The 20,226-nt window shown below is 40.0% G+C and overlaps 1 protein-coding gene, 1 non-coding gene and 1 pseudogene across 3 annotated transcripts in view; 2 read left to right on the top strand and 1 right to left on the bottom strand.

The window, feature by feature from the left end:
* EML6 (EMAP like 6) overlaps window positions 1-20,226 on the top strand; it is a 321,610-nt gene that overhangs the window by 182,193 nt on the left and 119,191 nt on the right. For both annotated transcript variants that reach the window (XM_063617993.1, XM_055243331.2), the window contains 5 exons: window positions 2,814-3,015; window positions 6,287-6,424; window positions 8,780-9,036; window positions 12,458-12,670; window positions 18,337-18,504. In XM_063617993.1, coding sequence (XP_063474063.1) covers window positions 2,814-3,015; window positions 6,287-6,424; window positions 8,780-9,036; window positions 12,458-12,670; window positions 18,337-18,504 — 978 coding nt within the window. The remainder of the gene's footprint in view (window positions 1-2,813; window positions 3,016-6,286; window positions 6,425-8,779; window positions 9,037-12,457; window positions 12,671-18,336; window positions 18,505-20,226) is intronic.
* LOC129462879 (large ribosomal subunit protein eL19-like) lies at window positions 427-1,108 on the bottom strand (annotated as a pseudogene).
* Window positions 9,107-9,168, top strand: LOC129463302 (U7 small nuclear RNA). The gene has a single exon (XR_008651098.1). It is a non-coding gene; the product is annotated as a U7 small nuclear RNA (small nuclear RNA).

Here is a 20,226-nt window from a genome sequence, read left to right as displayed (position 1 = left end):
TTCAGAACAAAACTGAGAATGTAGAGAGACTTACCATATACCCCTTCCCACCCACAACACACATACATAGGTTCCCTCACTATCAGTGTCCCCCACCAGAGTGGCACATTTGTTCCAGTGGGTGAATCTACCTTGACATGTCATTATCACCCAGATGCCATAGTTCATGTTAGAGTTCACTCTTGGTGGCATACATTCTGTGGGTTTTGACAAATGTGTAATGACATGTCTGCACCATTACAGTATCCTACAGGATAGTTTCACTGCACTAAAAATCTTCCATACTCTGCCTATTCATCACTCTGCCTATTTATCTCTCTTCCCCAGATTTTTAATTTTGCAGTAAACAGTTTTTAGAATGTTATAATTGAAAATATTTTGATAGAACTATTTAGTAGGTCTTTTTTTTTTTTTTTTTTTTTCAGATTAAGGCTTGTTTTATTTTAATGGCTGATCTATGTAACCACGGAGGCCAGCATGTACAGACAAAGGGGGAGGTTTTATTTCTTGGTCTCTTCCTCCTTGGACAAAGTCTTGATGATCTCCTCTTTCTTGGCCTGGAGGTGCTCTTCACGGCGCTTGCCTTGGTCTTAGACCTGCGGGCCTCAGCCTGGTCAGCCAGGAGCTTCTTGCGGGCCTTGTCTGCCTTCAGCTTGTGGATGTGTTCCATGAGAATCTGCTTGTTTTTGAACACATTCCCCTTCACCTTCAGGTACAGGCTGTGATACATGTGGCGATCAATCTTCTTAGATTCACGGTATCTTCTGAGCAGCCAGCGCAAAATCCTCATTCTCCTCATCCATATGACCTTCTCTGGCATTCAGGCATTGGCTGTACCCTTGCGCTTACCTATGTCCATGTGCCTGCCCTTCCGGCGGGCCAAGGTGTTTTTCCGGCATCGAGCCCGGGAATGGACCGTCACAGGCTTGCGGATGATCAGCCCATCTTTGATGAGCTTCCGGATCTGCTGACGGGAGTTGGCATTGGCGATTTCATTGGTCTCATTGGGGTCTAACCAGACCTTCTTCTTGCCACAGCAGAGGACACTCGAGGCGAGCCTCTTCTGAAGCCTCAGCATACTCATGGCTGCGGCCGCAGCAGCGAAAGGAAAAAGGTTTAGTAGGTCTTTCAACGTAAGAAAGCTACTTCCTTAGGCAAATACTTCAAAGTATTATGTAAATTTAGTTTTAGAGCCTCTTAAAGGCGTTCTAATTGGAATGACAGATTGCTTGGTCACCATAATTATAGTCTACATCTTAAGGGGAGAAAAGTTGGTCCCCAGCAAGGAAGGAATACTCCTATGTCTAGCCAGCTGGGCCTAGAGCAGGAGTAGAGCCCAAGTCCTCGAACTTCTGATACTTTCTATCCCAGAGACACAGTGCCTGCTGGGGAGGCAAATTGGAGCCCTTCACATCCTGGCCTTGTTTTAAAGTAGTTAGGAAATTGATACTGCTTCTGTATTTCTAATTCGGATTAGAAAACTCACTGCCTAAACAAATAACAAACCCAGTAAGGAACAGAACAGACTGTAAAAAATCTAAGATACTGAGACTCAGGCAAGTGAGGACCTGCCTAGGGAGGATGAAATAGTACTACCGAGAGGGAAGTGTGCACTTTAAAGGAGTACTATGCTTTTGGAGAAGAGGCTTGTGGAGAAGATTCCATAAATTAAGTCGGTGAAGAATAGTATTTTCATTGATAAATGTGTGATAGTATTTTGAGACTGAAATTAGAGTTTCATTTGCATATTTCTGAGACACGGTGCATCTGTTTATTCAGTAGGATATATCTAGATTCTGATCAAATATGTATTAAACTTGTTTAATATGATCATCAGCTGCTCTGTAGTCTCACCCACATATACTTTTAATACAATGTTATTCCTACAGGTTGAACTGATTTCTTCTTTCATAGCAAATCCAAAGGAAATTATCCTGAAGGTTAGGTTTTCATAAAGACCAACTTATCATCTTATATTTACTTGATGATATCGTATTTAAAATACATTCTACTGTTTAAGACGAGCCTGGGCAACACATAGCAAGACCTTGTCTCTACAAAGAAAAAAAATTAGCCTAGGCATGGTGTTGTACACCTGTAGTCCCAGTTACTTGGGAGGGTGAGGCAGGAGGATTACTCTGAGCCCAGGAAGTCGAGGCTTCAGTGAGCTATAGTGCTACCACACTCCAGCCTGGGCAACAGAGTGAGATCCTGTCTCTAAAAAATAAAAACAAACCATGCTGCTGTAGAAACACATAGTTATCCTAAGTCAAGGAAAAGCAGCTGCTCTTTCGCAAACTAGATCACAAGGGGTGGAGGAAACATCCAACACTTGTAAGAAAATAACACGGAATGGGCTGGGCGCGGTGGCTCACGCCTGTAAACCCAGCACTTTGGGAGGCCAAGGCGGGCGGATCACGAGGTCAGGAGATCAAGACCATCCTGGCTAACACGGTGAAACCCCGTCTCCACTAAAAATACAAAAATTAGCCGGGTGTGGTGGTGGGCACCTGTAGTCCCAGCTACTCGGGAGGCTGAGGCAGGAGAATGGTGTGAACCTGGGAGGCGGAGGCTGCAGTGAGCTGAGATCGTGCCACCGCACTCCGGTCTGGGTGACAGAGCAAGACTCCATCTCAAAAAACAAAAAAGCACAGAATGGTGGCAGAGTTGATTCTCTGCCTCCAGGAGTCTTTAAGACGTGTCACATTTGATGCTATCCTGGTTAAAGGGCATTTACTTCAGGGGTATGGGTGTGTGTGTGTGTGTGTGTGAATCGTGTGAAGATTTGCTTTTGTTTTACTTATTTTTGTCAGGCCTCTCTATCCGGAGCGTGTGCTGGAAAGCAGACCGCCTTCTAGCAGGGACCCAGGACAGTGAGATATTTGAAGTGATTGTGCGAGAGCGAGACAAGCCGATGTTGATCCTGCAGGGCCACTGCGAGGGTGAGCTCTGGGCTCTGGCCCTGCATCCCAAGAAGCCTCTGGCTGTGACAGGCAGCGATGACCGCTCTGTCAGGTGAGGCCCCACCGCCGTCACCTCTCTGACTTCTTTGAGATGGATTTATTTGCCCAAATTTGCTTATTAATAGAAGGATAAAGTGCAGAACAGAACCACACAGTTTCCAAATAAAACGTTAAGACATTTAGCTCATCAAGTGGGTTTTTGTCATTTCGCTCCTGCTGTTTTTCTTGGCTGCATCTTAAATCATGGAAATGTTTTTTAGAAGTGAAAAATACTTGAATACTGGTGAGGCTGGCTTCAAGTTCTTTCTAATTGGAGATTTATGAAGTAAGCACACTCATCTGTGATGAAACCATACTGTCCCCTCGTGCCCTTGGTCTTCTACAGGGGGCTGCATGGAGATTTTACAATTTCGTTAGAGACTGTCTCATTCATCATCATTAAAACTTAAATTCTGATTCTCAAAATTGTCTTTAGCACATGAGTAAACTATTACTTCTTTTTAAAGTCTCAGATGAAATTTTGAACCACATCATCAGATCAAAGAATCATGGGGCCTGAGAAAATAGTTTACTCAGAGCCTCCAGCTTTCTTGCTGTGGATCATTTTTATTCTTTTGAGAGCACAACTGGGTAAAATGAGCACAATGACTTATGATTCCAGTATTTTTGTACTATTAAAGGAACATACGACTTAAAGGTTTGAGATGAAGAATATTACCCCAATATCAATATTTTATTACTTAGTGCTGAGCTTTAGATATGCTCAACAACAAACAGGCCAGAAAGAGGGAGAGTGTGAGAGGAACAGACTGATCAATCGATTGAATGGCTACTGCCTCTGGGTTTTAATAGCTAATATAGAACAATGTAAACTGGACTAAAGCTCACTACTTCCCACCTCCCTTATTTTGTATGTTTATGAGTCTAATCAAAATACAATTAGTGTAGTCATTAATTCTATTTTTTCCTTCTCTACCTAGCACGAAAACCTCATTGATCTAAAAATCAGAACAACTAAAACAACTATTGTTTTCTCCTTGGTGACATAAATGGTTATTTGGTTTATACTTCACTTTACTCACTTCTCTTTTTCTGTTTTTCTCTTTCTCTTACTCTTGAGTTTTCCCACTTATTCAGACACCTATGAAACTCATACCCATCCAGAAAGAAGTGATTTCAAGGAAGTCCTTCGCTTTTATATTTCAACAATTGTTGAGTCTCAGAATTGCAAACATCCCTGAGGAGCCCTGACTGCCAGAATCTTATTCCCTTTAACCATTAATTTGACTAGAATCTTTAATGCATTTTTATACTAAGTATTAAAATTTAGGAAGGCTGAAAGTCATAATTTCTTGAGAAAGATGAGCATAGTGACTTTAGAGGGATAGTACCATTTACTGAGGAGTGATGGTTTCTTTATTAGTAAAGCAATGGTTACATTGCTTAAAATAGTACAAGGTTGAAGCAACATGAGGTCGTGCATAATGGATGAGGTATTGAGAACATACTCAGCTTGAGGCTGCACAGTACAGGCTGCCTAAGGGACCGGTAAGCTATTTACTGTGCAGCTCAGCATCGTAAGGGATGTGCCCCATCCCTTCTGATGGCAGAATGCTTTGAGAGAAACCATGCTGCGTGTGATTTATTCTTGTCTGTCTTTTGCAGAGCTCTAGGTTCTCAGTCTCCCAGACACTAGTTTGTGTTAACAGAAGACTATATTTTAAAAAGTACTAATTGATGGAAGTCAGATACCACAATTGCACCCAACATGTAAAGCCTTATTTCTATCTTCAGATGTTTCATTCAGGCTCACTCAGTTTGGGGTGAGAATTTAGGTGTTGTGGGGATGGGAATGTGTGCTGAAAGCTTTGTTTGAGCTGCACTTGCAGCTCTTGTTTGCCACTTCTCCAGCAGTGACAGTGCTCACTGGCGAGGAGTCCTGTGAGGTGTCCACCCCCACAAAAGTGCACCCATCACTTGGGCTCCCGGGGAAGCTTATGAGGAGCAACAGCGGGGATATCACTTGCTCTTCTTCATCTCGGACACATTTTTCTTCCTAGGAAGGCCAACAAATGTAACATATATTTCAATCTGTGTATGCTGAAATAACTATTACTAGAAAGCACTTTTATATATTTACATACATATATAATTATATTGATTATATATACTGATATGTAGATATATAGATATTTATATTGATCTATATTTGTATTGATCTGTAGTTATATTGAGATGTATTTATATTGAGAGATATATATTTATGTTGATATATATTTATATTGAGAGAGATATATATTGATATATAATTTTTTTTTTTTTGAGACAGGGGCTTGCTCTGTTTCCCAGGCTGGAGTGTAGTAGTGTGATCATAGCTAACTGCAACCTCGAACTCCTAGGCTCAAGCTATCTTCCTACCTCAGCCTCCAAAGTAGCTGGGATTACAGGCATGCCCCACCACACCCAGCTATTTTTAAAATTTTTTGTAGAGATGGAGTCTCACCACGTTGCTCAGGCTGGTCTTGAACTCCTGGGCTCAAGCAATCTTCCTGCCTTGGCCTCCCAAAGTGCTGGGATTATAGGCATGAGCCACTGTGTCTGGCGCATACTTTTTAAAAAGCTAATAATAATGGCATCTTATCCTGTAAGTACTTTTTCACATGTATGTGTGATGAACAACCATTGGTATACATAAAGGACAACTTTTAATTTCCAAAGTGAAAGTAATGTTTTATATGAAGTAGTATTTAATTTTTTTTTTTTTTTTTTTTTTGGAGACAGGGCCTTGCACTGACACCCAGGCTGGAGTGCGGTGGCAGGATCAGCCTTGAACTCCTGGGCTCAAGTGATCCTCCTGCCTGTGCCCCCCAAGTAGCTGGGACTACAGGCACACACCACCACATCCAGCTAATTTTTGTATTTTTTGTAGAGTCTGTGTCTCATTATATTGCCCAGGCTATTCTCGAACTCCTGGGCTCAAGTGATCCTCCTGTCATGGCCTCCCAAAGTGCTGGGATTACAGGCGTTGAGCCATCATGCCCAGCCTTAAATTTTTTTTTTTGTTCTGTGAATCTCACAATCTTTGGAAATGTTACCTCATTTTATAATTCTTGCTGGTTTCCTTCAAATAATGAAAATGACCCAAAGATGCACTAAAACTCCTTTCCAGACTCGCTGACAGGCCATGATAAAGGGCTCTGGTGTGAAGTTCCTATGTCTTTTCTTGTTACTGTTGGTGTGGTGAGCAAGCCTTCTTGCCTTGGGCTGGCCGATGACCATGGGAAGTTGGTTTTGTTTTGTTTTGACTTCATTCTTGTGCCTAGGCTGTGGAGCCTGGCTGATCATGCCTTGATCGCCCGCTGTAACATGGAAGAGGCGGTTCGCAGTGTAGCTTTCAGCCCCGATGGATCTCAGCTGGCCCTGGGCATGAAGGACGGCTCTTTCATTGTTCTCCGAGTCAGGCACGTACTGATATTGAAAATGGTATTTAGAAATGCTCTCGTGTTAAATGTTACAATTTTCCTGGTCATAATACATGCCAGGACCTTAGGAAAAATCCATTTACCCATTCAAATAGGAATACTGTAGATCTACTATCCCCTATCTGTAATTCTGAAGTCCTAACACCCTGAAAATACAAAATTATTTGATAATTTGGCAGCACAGTCTAACCCAACAAACTGATGTAAGGCTGTTTATAATCTAGTAATCTCTTAGTAGGAATAATCATGTGTCATGTGACTTGCTGCAAAAGTATTGTGTTTAATACACATTGCTGCCCCAGCCCCCACTGGGGATGTTACATGATATATTGTGTATGAACCTTTCTAAAATCTAATGAATAATGAATTCCCAAGCACATCTAATTCCAAGGGTTTTGGATAAAAGATTGTGGGCTTTGTAGTAAGCCAAGAAAAGAGGAAGAAAGAATAAAGCAGCGTCCAACAACACCAGATGTTTAGAGGTGAGCTTTAGTAAAAGATTTCTTCTACCCATAATTGATACTAAAATGGAATATTTCCTATTTACTAACATCCTATATAATTTTTACTGAAAAGAAATTATGACCCACCCTTGTAATTCCCCTGAATGCATTTGTCGTTCTCTCGACTCACATGTTTTGTAATTATAGAAAAGAAATGCAGCTATAAATTAAATATTGCCCGCTTTGCACAGAGAATTCTCCATAGCTTTGACTGGAGAATGGTCTTAGCACAGTTTATTACAATACATTCTCACTACCAACCACACATAACTCATTACTGAACTAGTGGGCAACATTTTCTTTCTCTGCTTAGTGATGTGTGAAAAGATGGCTAAGTACCAGATTTCTTTTTTGATGGACTTCTCAAGCCTCCACACTACACACACACACACACACACACACACACACACACACACACACATAAATTTCCAGACACCTATTTTATGACATTCTAGTACAACATAATGCTATTAATAAATGATAGCAGGTATGAGGGACTGTTACGCAGAATGGTTATTTGGTATTCTTTATGCATTCAGTTTTTTTCGAGTTGATGAAGCCATCTTTACTAGCTCAGGGGACCTGCTAGTCATCATAATCCTGTCTCACAGTTGTAGGGAAAAAACAACCCCAGTGAGCTTTCAAATGTGAGCAGAAATTCTTAAAAGAATCTGGTCAGAAACAAAACAAAATATTCCAGTGACTTACTGTATTCATGACAGTGAAATGTTGAATGATTACATCACCATTTAACATTTAAAAAGGTAATTTTCTTCACCTGCTTTTTTGACTTGCTCTTTTTGCGACAATATAAGTATCAAGCCTAACAGTCACTAGTTTCTTAAAGTATAAAAAAGATGATTTATTTATGTTAATCTTGATATATTCTCCCTTTCTCCATGGAGTATTTTTAAAACAATTTGACAAACCCCAACTTTTGAAACAAAAATTTTAGAGAAAAATAATATATAGTTAAACATGAAAGCAAATATGCATTTTTTAAAATTTTAAAAATCAATACATAATAGATACACATATTTTCAGGATACATGTAATTGAATACATTCATATAATTCGTGAAGATCAAATCAATGTAATTGGGCTATCCATCACCTTAAATATTTTTTTCTTTATGCTAGAGACATTTGAATTATTTTCTCCTATTTGGAAATATCTGATAGATTATTATAACCTATAGTTACTCCATTGATCTATCAAATGCTAGATCTTATTTCTTCTGTCAGATTGCGGTTTGTGCCCATTAATCCACTTCTCTTCATCACAAATATGCACTTAATTAAATTCTTTGTTTTTACTTTGGAAGCCCAAAATATCATTTAAACAGTTTGTTATTCTCCTAAAATGCCGTAAATTTTAAGATGGAGTCTTGCTCTGTCGCCCAGGCTAGAGTGCAATGGTGCCATCTTGGCTCGCTGTAAGCTCTGCCTCCCAGGTTCACGCCGTTCTCCTGCCTCAGCCTCCTGAGTAGCTGGGACTACAGGCGCCTGCCACCATGCCCGGCTAATTTTTTGTATTTTTCATAGAGATGGGGTTTCACCGGGTTAGCCAAGATGGTCTCAATCTCCTGACCTCGTGATCTGCCCGCCTTGGCCTCCCAAAGTGCTGGGATTACAGGCATAAGCCACCGTGCCCGGCCAATGCCATAAATTTTAAATAATACCATTTTATATATTTCCTCAAAAGTTAGTCCTTTAATTCCTGCAGGTTTGGTTCTCTTTCAACACACTTCTTTTTCTGACACATACATTTTAAAACTTGGATTTTCTATTTGTAGAATTGCTGCTTATCATTTTGCTTTTTATTCTTACAGAGATATGACAGAAGTAGTTCACATCAAAGATCGAAAAGAAGTCATTCATGAAATGAAATTTTCTCCAGATGGTTCTTACCTTGCAGTGGGATCCAATGATGGCCCAGTAGATGTCTATGCTGTTGCCCAGAGGTATAAGAAAATTGGAGAATGCAGCAAGTCCCTTAGTTTCATCACACACATTGACTGGTCCTTGGATAGTAAATACTTACAAACTAATGACGGTGCGGGAGAACGATTGTTCTACAAAATGCCATGTAAGTCATGTGGAGGCCTTGGATGTTTCTGGAAAGCAAAATTTTGAAGCAGGTGAAGGAAATACAGGACAAGTGTCATGGCTCTTATAGAATTTGTACAGCAGGTTTTCTGGTTTTTGCCAGAGAGCCCCCCCAACCTCAGGGCAAGGAATGTTTTCTGTCACAAGATCCCAAATAACAGACATTCAAAGGAAAGGTATGAGTTGGAACATGTTAAACTAAAAATTACTGCACAGCAAGGGAAACCATGAATGAAATTTAAAGACAAGGCATAGACTAGGCATCAATTCTTGCCATTGTTATAATGGACGAAAGATATATATCTAGAATATATAAAGAATGCCTAGGGATAAGAGCAAGGAAAAAAAAACACTAGAAAAATAGGCAAATCTCAAATGACCAATAAAAGAGTAGGAATCAGAGAAATGACAATTAAAACAACAGTAAAGTACCATTTTACATTATTTAGACTGGCAAAAGTCTGATGGCGAGAAGAGGGGAAATGGAAACCACACATACTGCTGGTGAGAACATGCACCAAGACGTGTGCACAACGATGTTTATGACACAATGCCTAAATGTTTATCAGCATGAGGAGAGTTGAGTTAAATGTGGTGTAGTCATATAACGGAACACTTTAAAGAACTTGAAAACATTAAACTAGAGCTACTTGCATCAGTATGGATAGATTTCAAAAATATGCTGAGCAGACAAAAGAAAGTTGTAGAATGATATATACAGTATATGGTCATTTATATAAACTTTTAGCACATGAAAAAATTCTGTATTATTTATGACCATATACATATGTAGTAAATGTTTTAACAATGCATGGGAATGATAAACACTTCATTCAGGGTGTCAGTTACCGCTGAGAAGCAGAGATGATCTTGGAAAGAATAACCCAATGAGGCCAGGCATGGTGGCTCATGCCTATAGTCCTAGCACTTTTGGAGACTGAGGCGAGTGGATCACTTGAGGTCAGGAGTTCAAAATCAACCTGGCCAATATGGTGAAGCCCCATCTCTGCTAAAAATACAAAAAAAATCAGCCAGGCGTGGTGGTGGGCACCTGTAATTCCAGCTACTTGGGAGGGTAAGGTGGCAGAATTGCTTGAACCCAGGAGGTGGAGGTTGCAGCGAGCTGAGATAGCACCACTGCACTCCAGCCTGTGTGACAAAGCGAGACTCCATCTCAAAATAAATAAGTAATAAATTTAGAAAAACAGTCCAATGGATTTTAACTCTGAAACATTTTCTTTAAAATTCTGTGATAAAGTCATAACGTTAGGATTTGTTGAAACTGTGTGGTGCAACACTTGTACACTATAGTAGTCTGTATAATTTTCTGTATGCTCGAAGTATTTCACAGTTTTTTAAAGTAGGGAAATCTGAAACAATTGTAGAACCAACTTTCGAGTATTTGGATGTTCACGACCTGTTTAGTTCGTTATCCAAGTCTTTTGCTTTATCTGTTATTTCTTCTTTCTTCCTGCTCTTTGCCCATTTCATTGTTCATTAATATGTACCTAAAAAGTTGACTAAATGGTGATAATGCAAAATAGTCATAATGCTTCTGTCAGTGCCTTGCACACACAGTTCTGCAGTAGGGTTAGAAATGAATGAAAATGAACTGGAGGTATCATCTGTGGGTTTCAGCTTGTCGGGCAATAATACTCCTGTCGTGACACAGATACCCAGGGATAGTCGGCTACATTATCATTAGGAAAACTGGTTTCTGCCAGAATAGAAAAGAATAGTCTTGAAATTTTAGAAAAAATGGCCCTGGGAGTATTAGAAACTCTGAAATCAGCTTAGAACTCTAACACAACATTTCAAGGTTTAAGTCTTCAAAGATTTCAGGATCATAGTCCTTATTTACTTTTATTGTTTTAGTCCCAGATCTGTGTTCTTCATAATTGGAATCTCTTATTGGTTATTTGGTGAAATGTGCCCATCGGGTTTTTCTAAATGCTGTTTTTGTGACCCCACCATAACTTTTATAAGAGATTCATCTGACTTACATAATACTCATTTATTAACATTTAGTTTGTATAATGCTAAAATAAATGTCATAAATAAGACTCTGCCTTATCAAATTCTTCAGTGCACCATTGCTGAGATATGTATTTCTTTGTTTTCTTTGCTTGACATTACTTTATATATTTTTCTATGTGAAAAAATATTAAACACATGTTTATCATTTGCAATAACAAAATACCATCCTGTTTAGGGGTGGCATCATAATTTACTTCATCACTCTCTTATTATTGGGTATTTGAGCTTATTTCTAGTTTCTTTGTTGGTCCAGCTGTTGGAATTCCAAATGCCCTTGTACTGGTAGAATTTTCTCTCCTGAGTTGCTTCCTAGGACTGTATTCTCCAAGGCAAGAACACTAGGTCAAAGACTGTGTTCCAACTAAAAACGTTTTTATTTTGTTGTCTCTTTAATGAAGTTTTATGTAATGCTGTGTTACAGTCTAGAATTTTAAGGTGCCAATTTGATAATGCACCAGTATTATATAAGGGCATTTATTCTCACCAATTCTTTATTTTGAAAATACTTATTTTGAGAGAGAAATTAGGTAATAAGCTTAATTGTCTTGATTTTGAATTTTAAGATCGTGTGTGGTTAAGCACTTTCCCAAATGTACGTTTGTTTCCTTCTTCGTGTGCTCTCTGGGGAACATCCCTGACCTGCTGTGGTGGGAACTGGGTAGTGGGCCATCCCCATTTGGGAATATACCCAGCACAATGGTCAGGATTATTTTCCCCAGTGAATTACATTTTATTTCATCATAATCTTGTAGATTTTCAGTCCCTAATACTTATAAATTTAAATAATATTCACTAATTTTTTTTCATTAATCTACTGAGCCTGAATTTTAAAGACATCACTTCTGAGCCTCCTTAAATTATGAAAAATAGAAGTTGAGGATGAACTTAGCCAAAGTTTTTAAAAGCTGGCAAAGCGTTGGTGACTAAATATAATACATGATAAAAGTCATTTCATTAATAATACAAAGCATAATACCACCTGTATCAAGGTAATTAAGTAATTGTTAGTAGCTTGAGACATTACATTTAGTATGATAATTTTCTTTTTAAGTTTTTTGATACATTCATGTGTCTGTTGGGTACATGTGAAATTTTGTGACATTCATAGTATGTGTAGTGATCAAGTCGGGATATTTAGGGATGCATCACCTGAATATTTCATCATTTTTTTTTATGTCTGAGTTTTGAGTGTGGGCTTTCTTTAAACCATGCAAAAAAGAAAAAAATCACAAATGGGATAAAGAGATTAAAATACGTAGTTTTCTTTATTTGCAAAAGTTTTCTTAAGGTTTCAGATCTTTATAAAAAATGAATAAATTAGAATAAACTTTTTATTTACATGTAATAATATTGATTATTTTCAGCTGGGAAGCCTTTAACAAGTAAAGAAGAAATTAAAGGGATTCCTTGGGCCTCCTGGACATGCGTGAAAGGCCCTGAAGTGAGTGGAATTTGGCCCAAATACACTGAGGTTACTGACATCAACTCAGTGGATGCAAATTACAACAGCTCAGTGCTGGTGTCTGGAGATGATTTTGGACTAGTTAAATTGTTTAAATTTCCTTGTCTCAAGAGAGGTAAGGCCAAAAGAGATGTTTCATTGCATAAAGATTTACTCTAAACTGTATACAGTATGATTAAGGCTGATCTTCCTGGTGTCTATTCCAATACGCTGTTTATTTTATCTTGTATATTAATATTTACTCTTCAACAATTTTAAATAGAATGTGTTGATGTCTTCTCTTTTTGACATCTTAAGATATGTGGTTTTGCAAATTTAAGAAAGAATTTGCTAATAGAGTTATTACCATATTGTGATTTGTAAGCTTTTTTTTCACATTTCAAACAAGTCATATTTATGTAAATACTCATAGTTTACATATAGTCCATTAAAATGTTGTAACTAAAATTCTTTTATGGTTCAGAGCTATTGTGCTTATACATGGAAAAGCAAAGGAAATCCTTTCAGACATAATTAAAATCTGATCATGGTTGTGATAATAGTTCATGGACCTCTCATCATAGCAGTAATTTTGCAAACTAGATTTACATAACTGGTGAAATTTTTGAGAGAAGTTTGATTCAAAACAACCCTCTTTGCCCTCAGGTTTTGTTGTTTTGTTTTGTTAAAATTGTTTGACTTCAGTTATGTGGCACACTCAAGCGTTGTAGAAGGTGATGAATTAACCATGTAATGACCTCTTCTTCCTTTGCAAGTTTAGGCAAAGCCCATATTTAGGCTCTTCTGAGACTCCTCAACTGTGCCTGAAAATCTGATCTTAGAAAAGTAATCAACAGGGACATGCTACTGCCTGAAAACTCTTTCACTTGAACAATTTTTAGACTAAGCAAGGAAAAGGATTGAAAAATGCAATCAGAAAGTCATTTTCAGCTAACTGGCAGTTTTGAAGCAGTGACGATTATGGTACAAATGGAACATAAAATGCATAACAAGACACCATCACTGAAACATCACAAAATGACCATCCATTTAAAACGTGCAAGGCACAGAATTGCCTCAACATGCCCAATTCATACTCTTCTTTTTCCCCACAAGAGCCCTTTGAGTAATAGGCCATAGGGCATATCTTGTTATATTGAGTAGTATACTTGCAGGGGGTAAGTTAGGCCTCCAAGAAAGTACCTGGGAATTCAGAATTGAGAAGAAACAACATTGGGGTCGGTGGCAACACTACTGGTCTCCAGTGTCAGAACTTGGGAATAAACATAACTCAATGATAACTGATATACATCCCAAGTCTTGTAAGGTGTGCTTGGGTCTGGAAAATAGCAATGGAAATGTGGATCTATTATTAGAACAGAAAGCGTGTGTTAGTCTGTTCTTACATTGCTGTAAAGAAGTACCTGAGGCTTGGTAATTTATAAAGAATAGAGGTTTAATTGGCTCACGGTTTTGTAGGCTACACAGGAAGCATGATGCTGGCGTTTGCTTGGCATCTGGGTGGGGGGGTGGTGCTCAGGAAACTTACAATCATGGCAGAAGGTGAGGGGGAGAAGGCATGTCACATGGCCAGAGCAGGAGCAAGAGAGAGCTAAAGCAGGGTTCCTACACTTTTGAACAAGCAGATCTCATGAAAATTTGTTCACTTTTAGGACAGCACCAAGAGAATGATGCTAACCCACTCATGAGAAATTCACCCCCATAATCCAGTTACCTTCTACCAGGCCGCCCCTCTAATTCTGGAGATTACAATTCAACATGAGGTTTGAGCAGGGACACATATGCAAACTGTATTACAGAGGGTGAGTAGTGCTGTCAGAATGAGTCACTGTTACATCAAAAACAGCTCTTTGGATAATGGCATACAGAGGGCATCTGCATGAATGAGGAGAGATGGGCAGCCAGATGACAGTATGGTGAGAGTAGCAAAACCCACCTCAGCAACCCACAAAAATATCCATGTCCTCATAGCAAATGGACTTGTGTTCTACTTTTCATGACACATGACTTACACATCTTGTAATTTGCCTCTGAGACATTCAGGCTTTTGTGTCCTTTTTGTGCCACAACTACTGGTGGGGAAGTGAATAAAAGAGTGGGAATTGTTGATGGGAATACTAGCAGTTGGTGGAATGTGTCTGTCTGTAATTTAGGTGACAAGCTACAAGTATTCCCCGTACATTTTGAACCTGTAAACAGCCAGATATGAGCAGGTGCTGATGACCACAAGCAGTTGTGGGAAATGAGCAAACATTATTGTTTTCCATTGTGATTTTTAAAAACTCACAACCAAGTTAATTTGACATGTTTGCAATTAAGTGTGTATAATATTCAGTTGCACAGTAATTAGACAAAAGTGTTCTGCAGTTAATGAAAATGACTGCTACTGTAGTATGTTTACATAGCCAAACCAATTTGTTTTTCTCATTTTGACAGTTTTCACATCTTAAAATAATTAGGATCAATACTGACAGCTTTCCCTGATACCACTTAGACTATATCCTGTTTGACCATCGCCACACAGACACTGAAATGAGATAAAATCCAAGGCCTTGCTCAATGACATTTGCCATGTCCTAATAGCCTTGGTACTCACCCCTACTCCAACGGGAGACTCAGAGGCTCTCCATGTTCCACCTGGTGCACCCGTTCCGTTCCTCCTTTGCGTTACACCTCAGCAACCCACAAAAGTATCCACGTCCTCATAGCAAATGGACTTGTGTTGTACATTTTATGACACATGGCTTATGGACAGCTTGAACAGCCACCTCCCATGATGAGTGTCCTGAATATTAAGACTTGAGTTGTGGAAATCTTGGATCTTAGGTCTTGGAGGGGCCAGTGCTGGCCTTCCATATGTCATGGATAAGCTCGATGCAGTGCAGGGACAGGAAGGCCAGTGTGGCTAGAACTTAGTGCATGAGGGGAAGAGTTGTGTACCGTGACATTGCATGAGAGGGTGACAGAGCTGTGTCGTAAAGGGCCCCCTAGCCACTACTAAAAATCAGAGTTGTCTTCTAAGTGCAATGAAAAACAATGGTTGGTTTTACATGGAGTGATGTGATCGATCTAAGTTTTTAAGACTGTTTTGACATTTTGTGGAATGGTTAGGAAAAGGGAGGTTTCAAGTAAAGAAGTTATTGCAGGAGTCCAGGTAAGAGATGATGTGGCTTGGACAAAGATATTGGGAAGAGATACAGGGAGGTGGTCGGGCTTAGGAAACAGTTTCAAGGCAGAGCTGACAGTCTTACAGATGGATTGGATATGAGAATAGAGGAGAAGAAAGTAATCAAGGATGACTTCTAAGTTTGGGACTTGAGCAGTGAGGTGAGTAGTGGCTGCATTTACAGAGCTGGGAAAATGAGAAAAAAGATGTTTGTCTCTGGGAGTGCACATAAGGGGAAGGGGAATGTCTTGGTCTGTTTTCCTTGTTGTAAGTTAGGGGCCCGTATTGGGCATCCAGGTGGACATGGCACAGAGCTGTCAGTGCTCCAGGGAGACTTCTGGGCTGGAGATGAGCACTTGGCAGTCACATTGACAGCACTTTAAAGCCATGGGGGAGGAGGTTGATAGAGAAGAGATGAGGGCTGAGGCCTGAGGCCTCCTGTGGTGCAGAGGACAAAGGGAGGTCTGGTGGAGTCATTCATTGTTCCAAGGAAAGCCTTTTCAGAGACAGATGTGGCCTTCATTTATTAAAGAAGTGTTTGTTAAATGCTGTTCTAGGGGATGGAGATAGGCCAGTGATGAAAACAAGCACAAATCCCTGCCCTCATGGAGCTTTTGTTTTACTGAAGGTCCATAGTTAATATACAGGAAAATATAAACATATCTGATTGTGAGAAGTGCTGTGAAGAAAAGTAAAGTAAACAGTGGGAGCAAAGAATGCTAGAGTTGGGCAGTGCAGTGTTCTAAATAAGTTGGTCAAAGAGGGGCTTGCTATTGTGGTTTCATTTGACTTAGAACCTGAAGGAGAATGAAGGATCCAGCCGTTCAGATATCTAGGGAGAGAGCACTTCAGACAGAGGAAACAGCAAAGGCCTAGAAGCAGAGAATGCCTAGCATGTTTGGGGAATAGCAAAGAGACCAGTGTACCCAGAGCAGAGTGAGTGAGGGGGGAGATAGGGCAGAAAGAAAAGGTCAGAGAGATAAGGCCTAAGTATTAATGACACTGATGCTTTTGCAGGTTCTAGTTCCAGCTTACAAAGGCTATATTAATTATCTATTGCTGCATAACAAATTATTCTCCAAACTTAAAAGTGTAAATGCACAAACATTTATTATATCATGGTTTCTGGGAGTCAAGGATTCCCAAGAAGCTTAGCTGGGTGATTCTAGTTCAGGGTGTTTCGTGAGGTTGCAGTCATGTGAAGGCTAGACTGAGGCCAGAGGATTCACTTCTTCCAAGATGGCTCACTCATGTGGCTCTTGGCAGGAGGCCTCAGTTCTTGCTATGTGAGCCTCTCCATAGATTGCTCCAGTGTGCTTATGACGTGGCATATAGAGATCCAAGAAAGATAGCAAGGAAGAATCTGCAGTACCTTTTATAACCTCCTCTTAGATGTCACCTTCACTTTTGCCATATTCTATTCATTTTGTATCAGAGAATTTGTGGACATATTTTTAAACCTCTACAAAGAGATAGGCTAATTGATCTGTGAGGAAGGTTTAAAGGTCAAGGAAGCAAAGAAGAGGCCAACACTTTAAGATCTAGAGAGAGATGGGAAGAGCATACCCTGCTCCCCAATTACTCAATCATGAGCCAACATTTCCAACTGACCTTAGTTAGAGCCAGTTTGACTTCATTACGAAACTGATTTAGGTAACTCTTTGAAGTAGGCAAGTTTGCTTTTGAGACCCAATGCTTCCTTTCCCTTCTGCAGCAGAATTCCCCTAATTTTTCTCAGAGCCCCTGATATAATGGGGCTTATCTGGTCAGAGCATGCTCTCAAAAACTGTATGAGCATGACATGTAGCGGTAATTTTCACCTTCTTACAAATCATTGCCTCTCCAGTGGACATTTGAAATTTAAACGTGATAGTTGAACAGATGGCCTCCCCCAACCCTAATAAAAGGGATTTCATTTAGAGAAACTGTAAGAAATAGAAATGTTTTTGAAGAGAGGTTGGGGTATTTGACCTCCTCAAATCTCCCATGGACTTTGGGGTTCTAGGCCTCCATGTAAGATGGACTGTGCTTATTACTCAAGTGCCTTGATGCTGCTGTGTACTGAGCATATGCTGAAGGCTTTACTGCTGTAGTTCAACCACAGATATCACTTCAAGTAGCTTTTTCTATTGCACTCATTACCTGGGGTTAGTGTTCACTGAGTAAAGCAACCAATTTAAGGAGGAAAAAATGATTCTCCAAACTCTTTCTACGTGACTCCAAACAATAATTTTATTTCCATAGAATTGTTTTCTGTTTCCCTGTTGCACAGGATTGTCTGTCTTATCTTGCATTTAAATAAGAATGTGTAAGATATTCATTCTCTATCATTTATTTTCAGAATCAGTGAATCAGTAGGCATTATTTGGAACAGGTTCAGATGTGTCTTTAGCCACAGGGCTTAAATTTTAAGACCTATTTTTAGCTTACTGCATACTGGAATAATTGAGATATCTTTTGAAGCATTTGGTTATTTGTTACAGTATGTAATATGGAACATCATTTTCAGATATATTTAAAGATTTTACTCTTCACCATGAACAGGAGGGGGGTTGTTTTAAACTAATGAACTCTTCTTTTTTCATAACTAATCCTCTCAAAAAATATTCTTTCAGGAGCCAAATTTAGAAAGTATGTGGGCCATTCTGCACATGTCACAAACGTCCGCTGGTCCCATGACTTTCAGTGGGTGTTGAGCACAGGAGGGGCTGATCACTCAGTTTTCCAGTGGAGGTTTATTCCAGAAGGTGTCAGCAATGGCATGCTGGAAACTGCACCCCAAGGTAAACCCAGCAATAATTTCTTAACATCATTTTATTTTTCAATAGGCGTTTCAAAGAATGGTCTAACGTGTTCTGTAGGTAAAGGGTTTAAGCGATTTTGGAAAATTGATTCCTGTAATCTTAAAATTTTAAGATAAGAAAAAACTTTAAAGATTAATATGGGTGAGTTGGATAATTTTCTTCAAAGGAAGTTGCTATACCAAATGCAAGTTGAGCAGGACGTCAGCAACATGACATCTGCAATGTCAGAATAGGAAGCTCCTGACGCTCCCTCACGGACACCAAATACACGTTGATTCGCAGGTCCATTCTCTCTGAGAGAAAGGCATCCAAGTTGAGAAACTCCTACCCGCCAGGCAACTGAGAAAACATCCACATTGGGTAGGTAGGAAAAACTGAGGCACACTCTGGCGGGAACCCTGCCCTGAGCACTGCTTCCTGAAATAAGGACAGGAATTCCCACCACCCAGCCTCTCCCTGTGGAGAGAAGGGTTTGGACCTCACACATAGTGCTCTAACTCTAGGTTCCCCATGGACTGGCTCTTAATTCACCAACTCTGGGAGTAGAGGGCATTAGACATTTGGGAGTCTCCAGACCATGGGAAAGAAGACTCAGTTTGATACAAGTGCTCGAGCCTTCCAGAGGCTTCATTCCCTGGAGCAGTTCTGAGAAGGGGCTTAAAAAATGCAGCCCAGTTTCTACCTAGAAGGGGCTTATGACACATTTCCGGAGGCTACTTGGCAGCCTAGCTTCTAACCAATATGCAACAGGGATTTAGAGGGGCAGACACACATTAGCCCAGCTGGCAGCCTAAGAAACAGACCTCTGAGCTTCTTCCCATGACTCATCCCAGCAGTAACACCAGATCTAATAATATCCTCTGGAAGGAGTTTGTCCACACATTGAGCTCCCCAACTTTTATAGCCTCCACTCAAGGAAATGCATCCTAAACCTCCCACTTCTGGGAACAGAGGGGGCAAAGTATGTGAATGTCTGTCTAGACCATAGAGAAAGGTGGTAGTTTTATATGGACTTGTAGGCACTTCCAGCGGCTTCTTCTCTTAGGAGTGGTGACGAGAAGGTGCTCTAAGAATGCAGCTCCTCATTTCTCCCCAGATGGGGTTTATGCCATGTGTTGAATGCCCAACTTTTACAGCTACCTTCCAGAGGACTCCATCCTAAACGTCTTTGCTCTGGGAGCAGAAGGGACTAGGAATATTCTAGTCTTCCTATATCACAGAACAAAGATGTGGTCTTAAGTGGGTTTATAAACACTTACAGGAGCTACATCCCCTTGGAGCAGTGCAGAAAAAAGTTGGGAATGTGCAGCTCCCGTTTTTTTCTCCAAAAGGGGCTTACAGCACACACTTCCAATGCTACTTGATGGCCTGCCATCAAATGACTTCCATCAAGGAGCTAACAGGGCAAACATATAATAGCCTTCCAGTAGCCAGAGCTCAGCACTTCATGAGCCTTTGCTCTGGCTCACCCCAGTGATAAATCTAAGCCTACCCATACTTCCTGGAAAAAGTTTGGTCATACACCAAGTGCCACACTTTCTATAGCTCCCACCTGTCTCCTTAATGAACTAGCTCTGGAAATTGATGGGGCTTCACATTCGTGAGTGGACTTAAACCACAGAAAATGAAGAGGTAGAGGTACAATGGGCCCACTTCAGGAGTTATCTCCCCAGGATCAGAGGGTACAGCCTAAATGTGAGT

This window comes from Symphalangus syndactylus, chromosome 14 (assembly GCF_028878055.3).
Source record: "Symphalangus syndactylus isolate Jambi chromosome 14, NHGRI_mSymSyn1-v2.1_pri, whole genome shotgun sequence".
In the NCBI taxonomy this organism is placed as follows: domain Eukaryota; kingdom Metazoa; phylum Chordata; class Mammalia; order Primates; family Hylobatidae; genus Symphalangus; species Symphalangus syndactylus.
The sequence above is the reverse complement of the archived record's forward strand: the minus strand, read 5'-3'. Positions and strand labels throughout refer to the sequence as shown.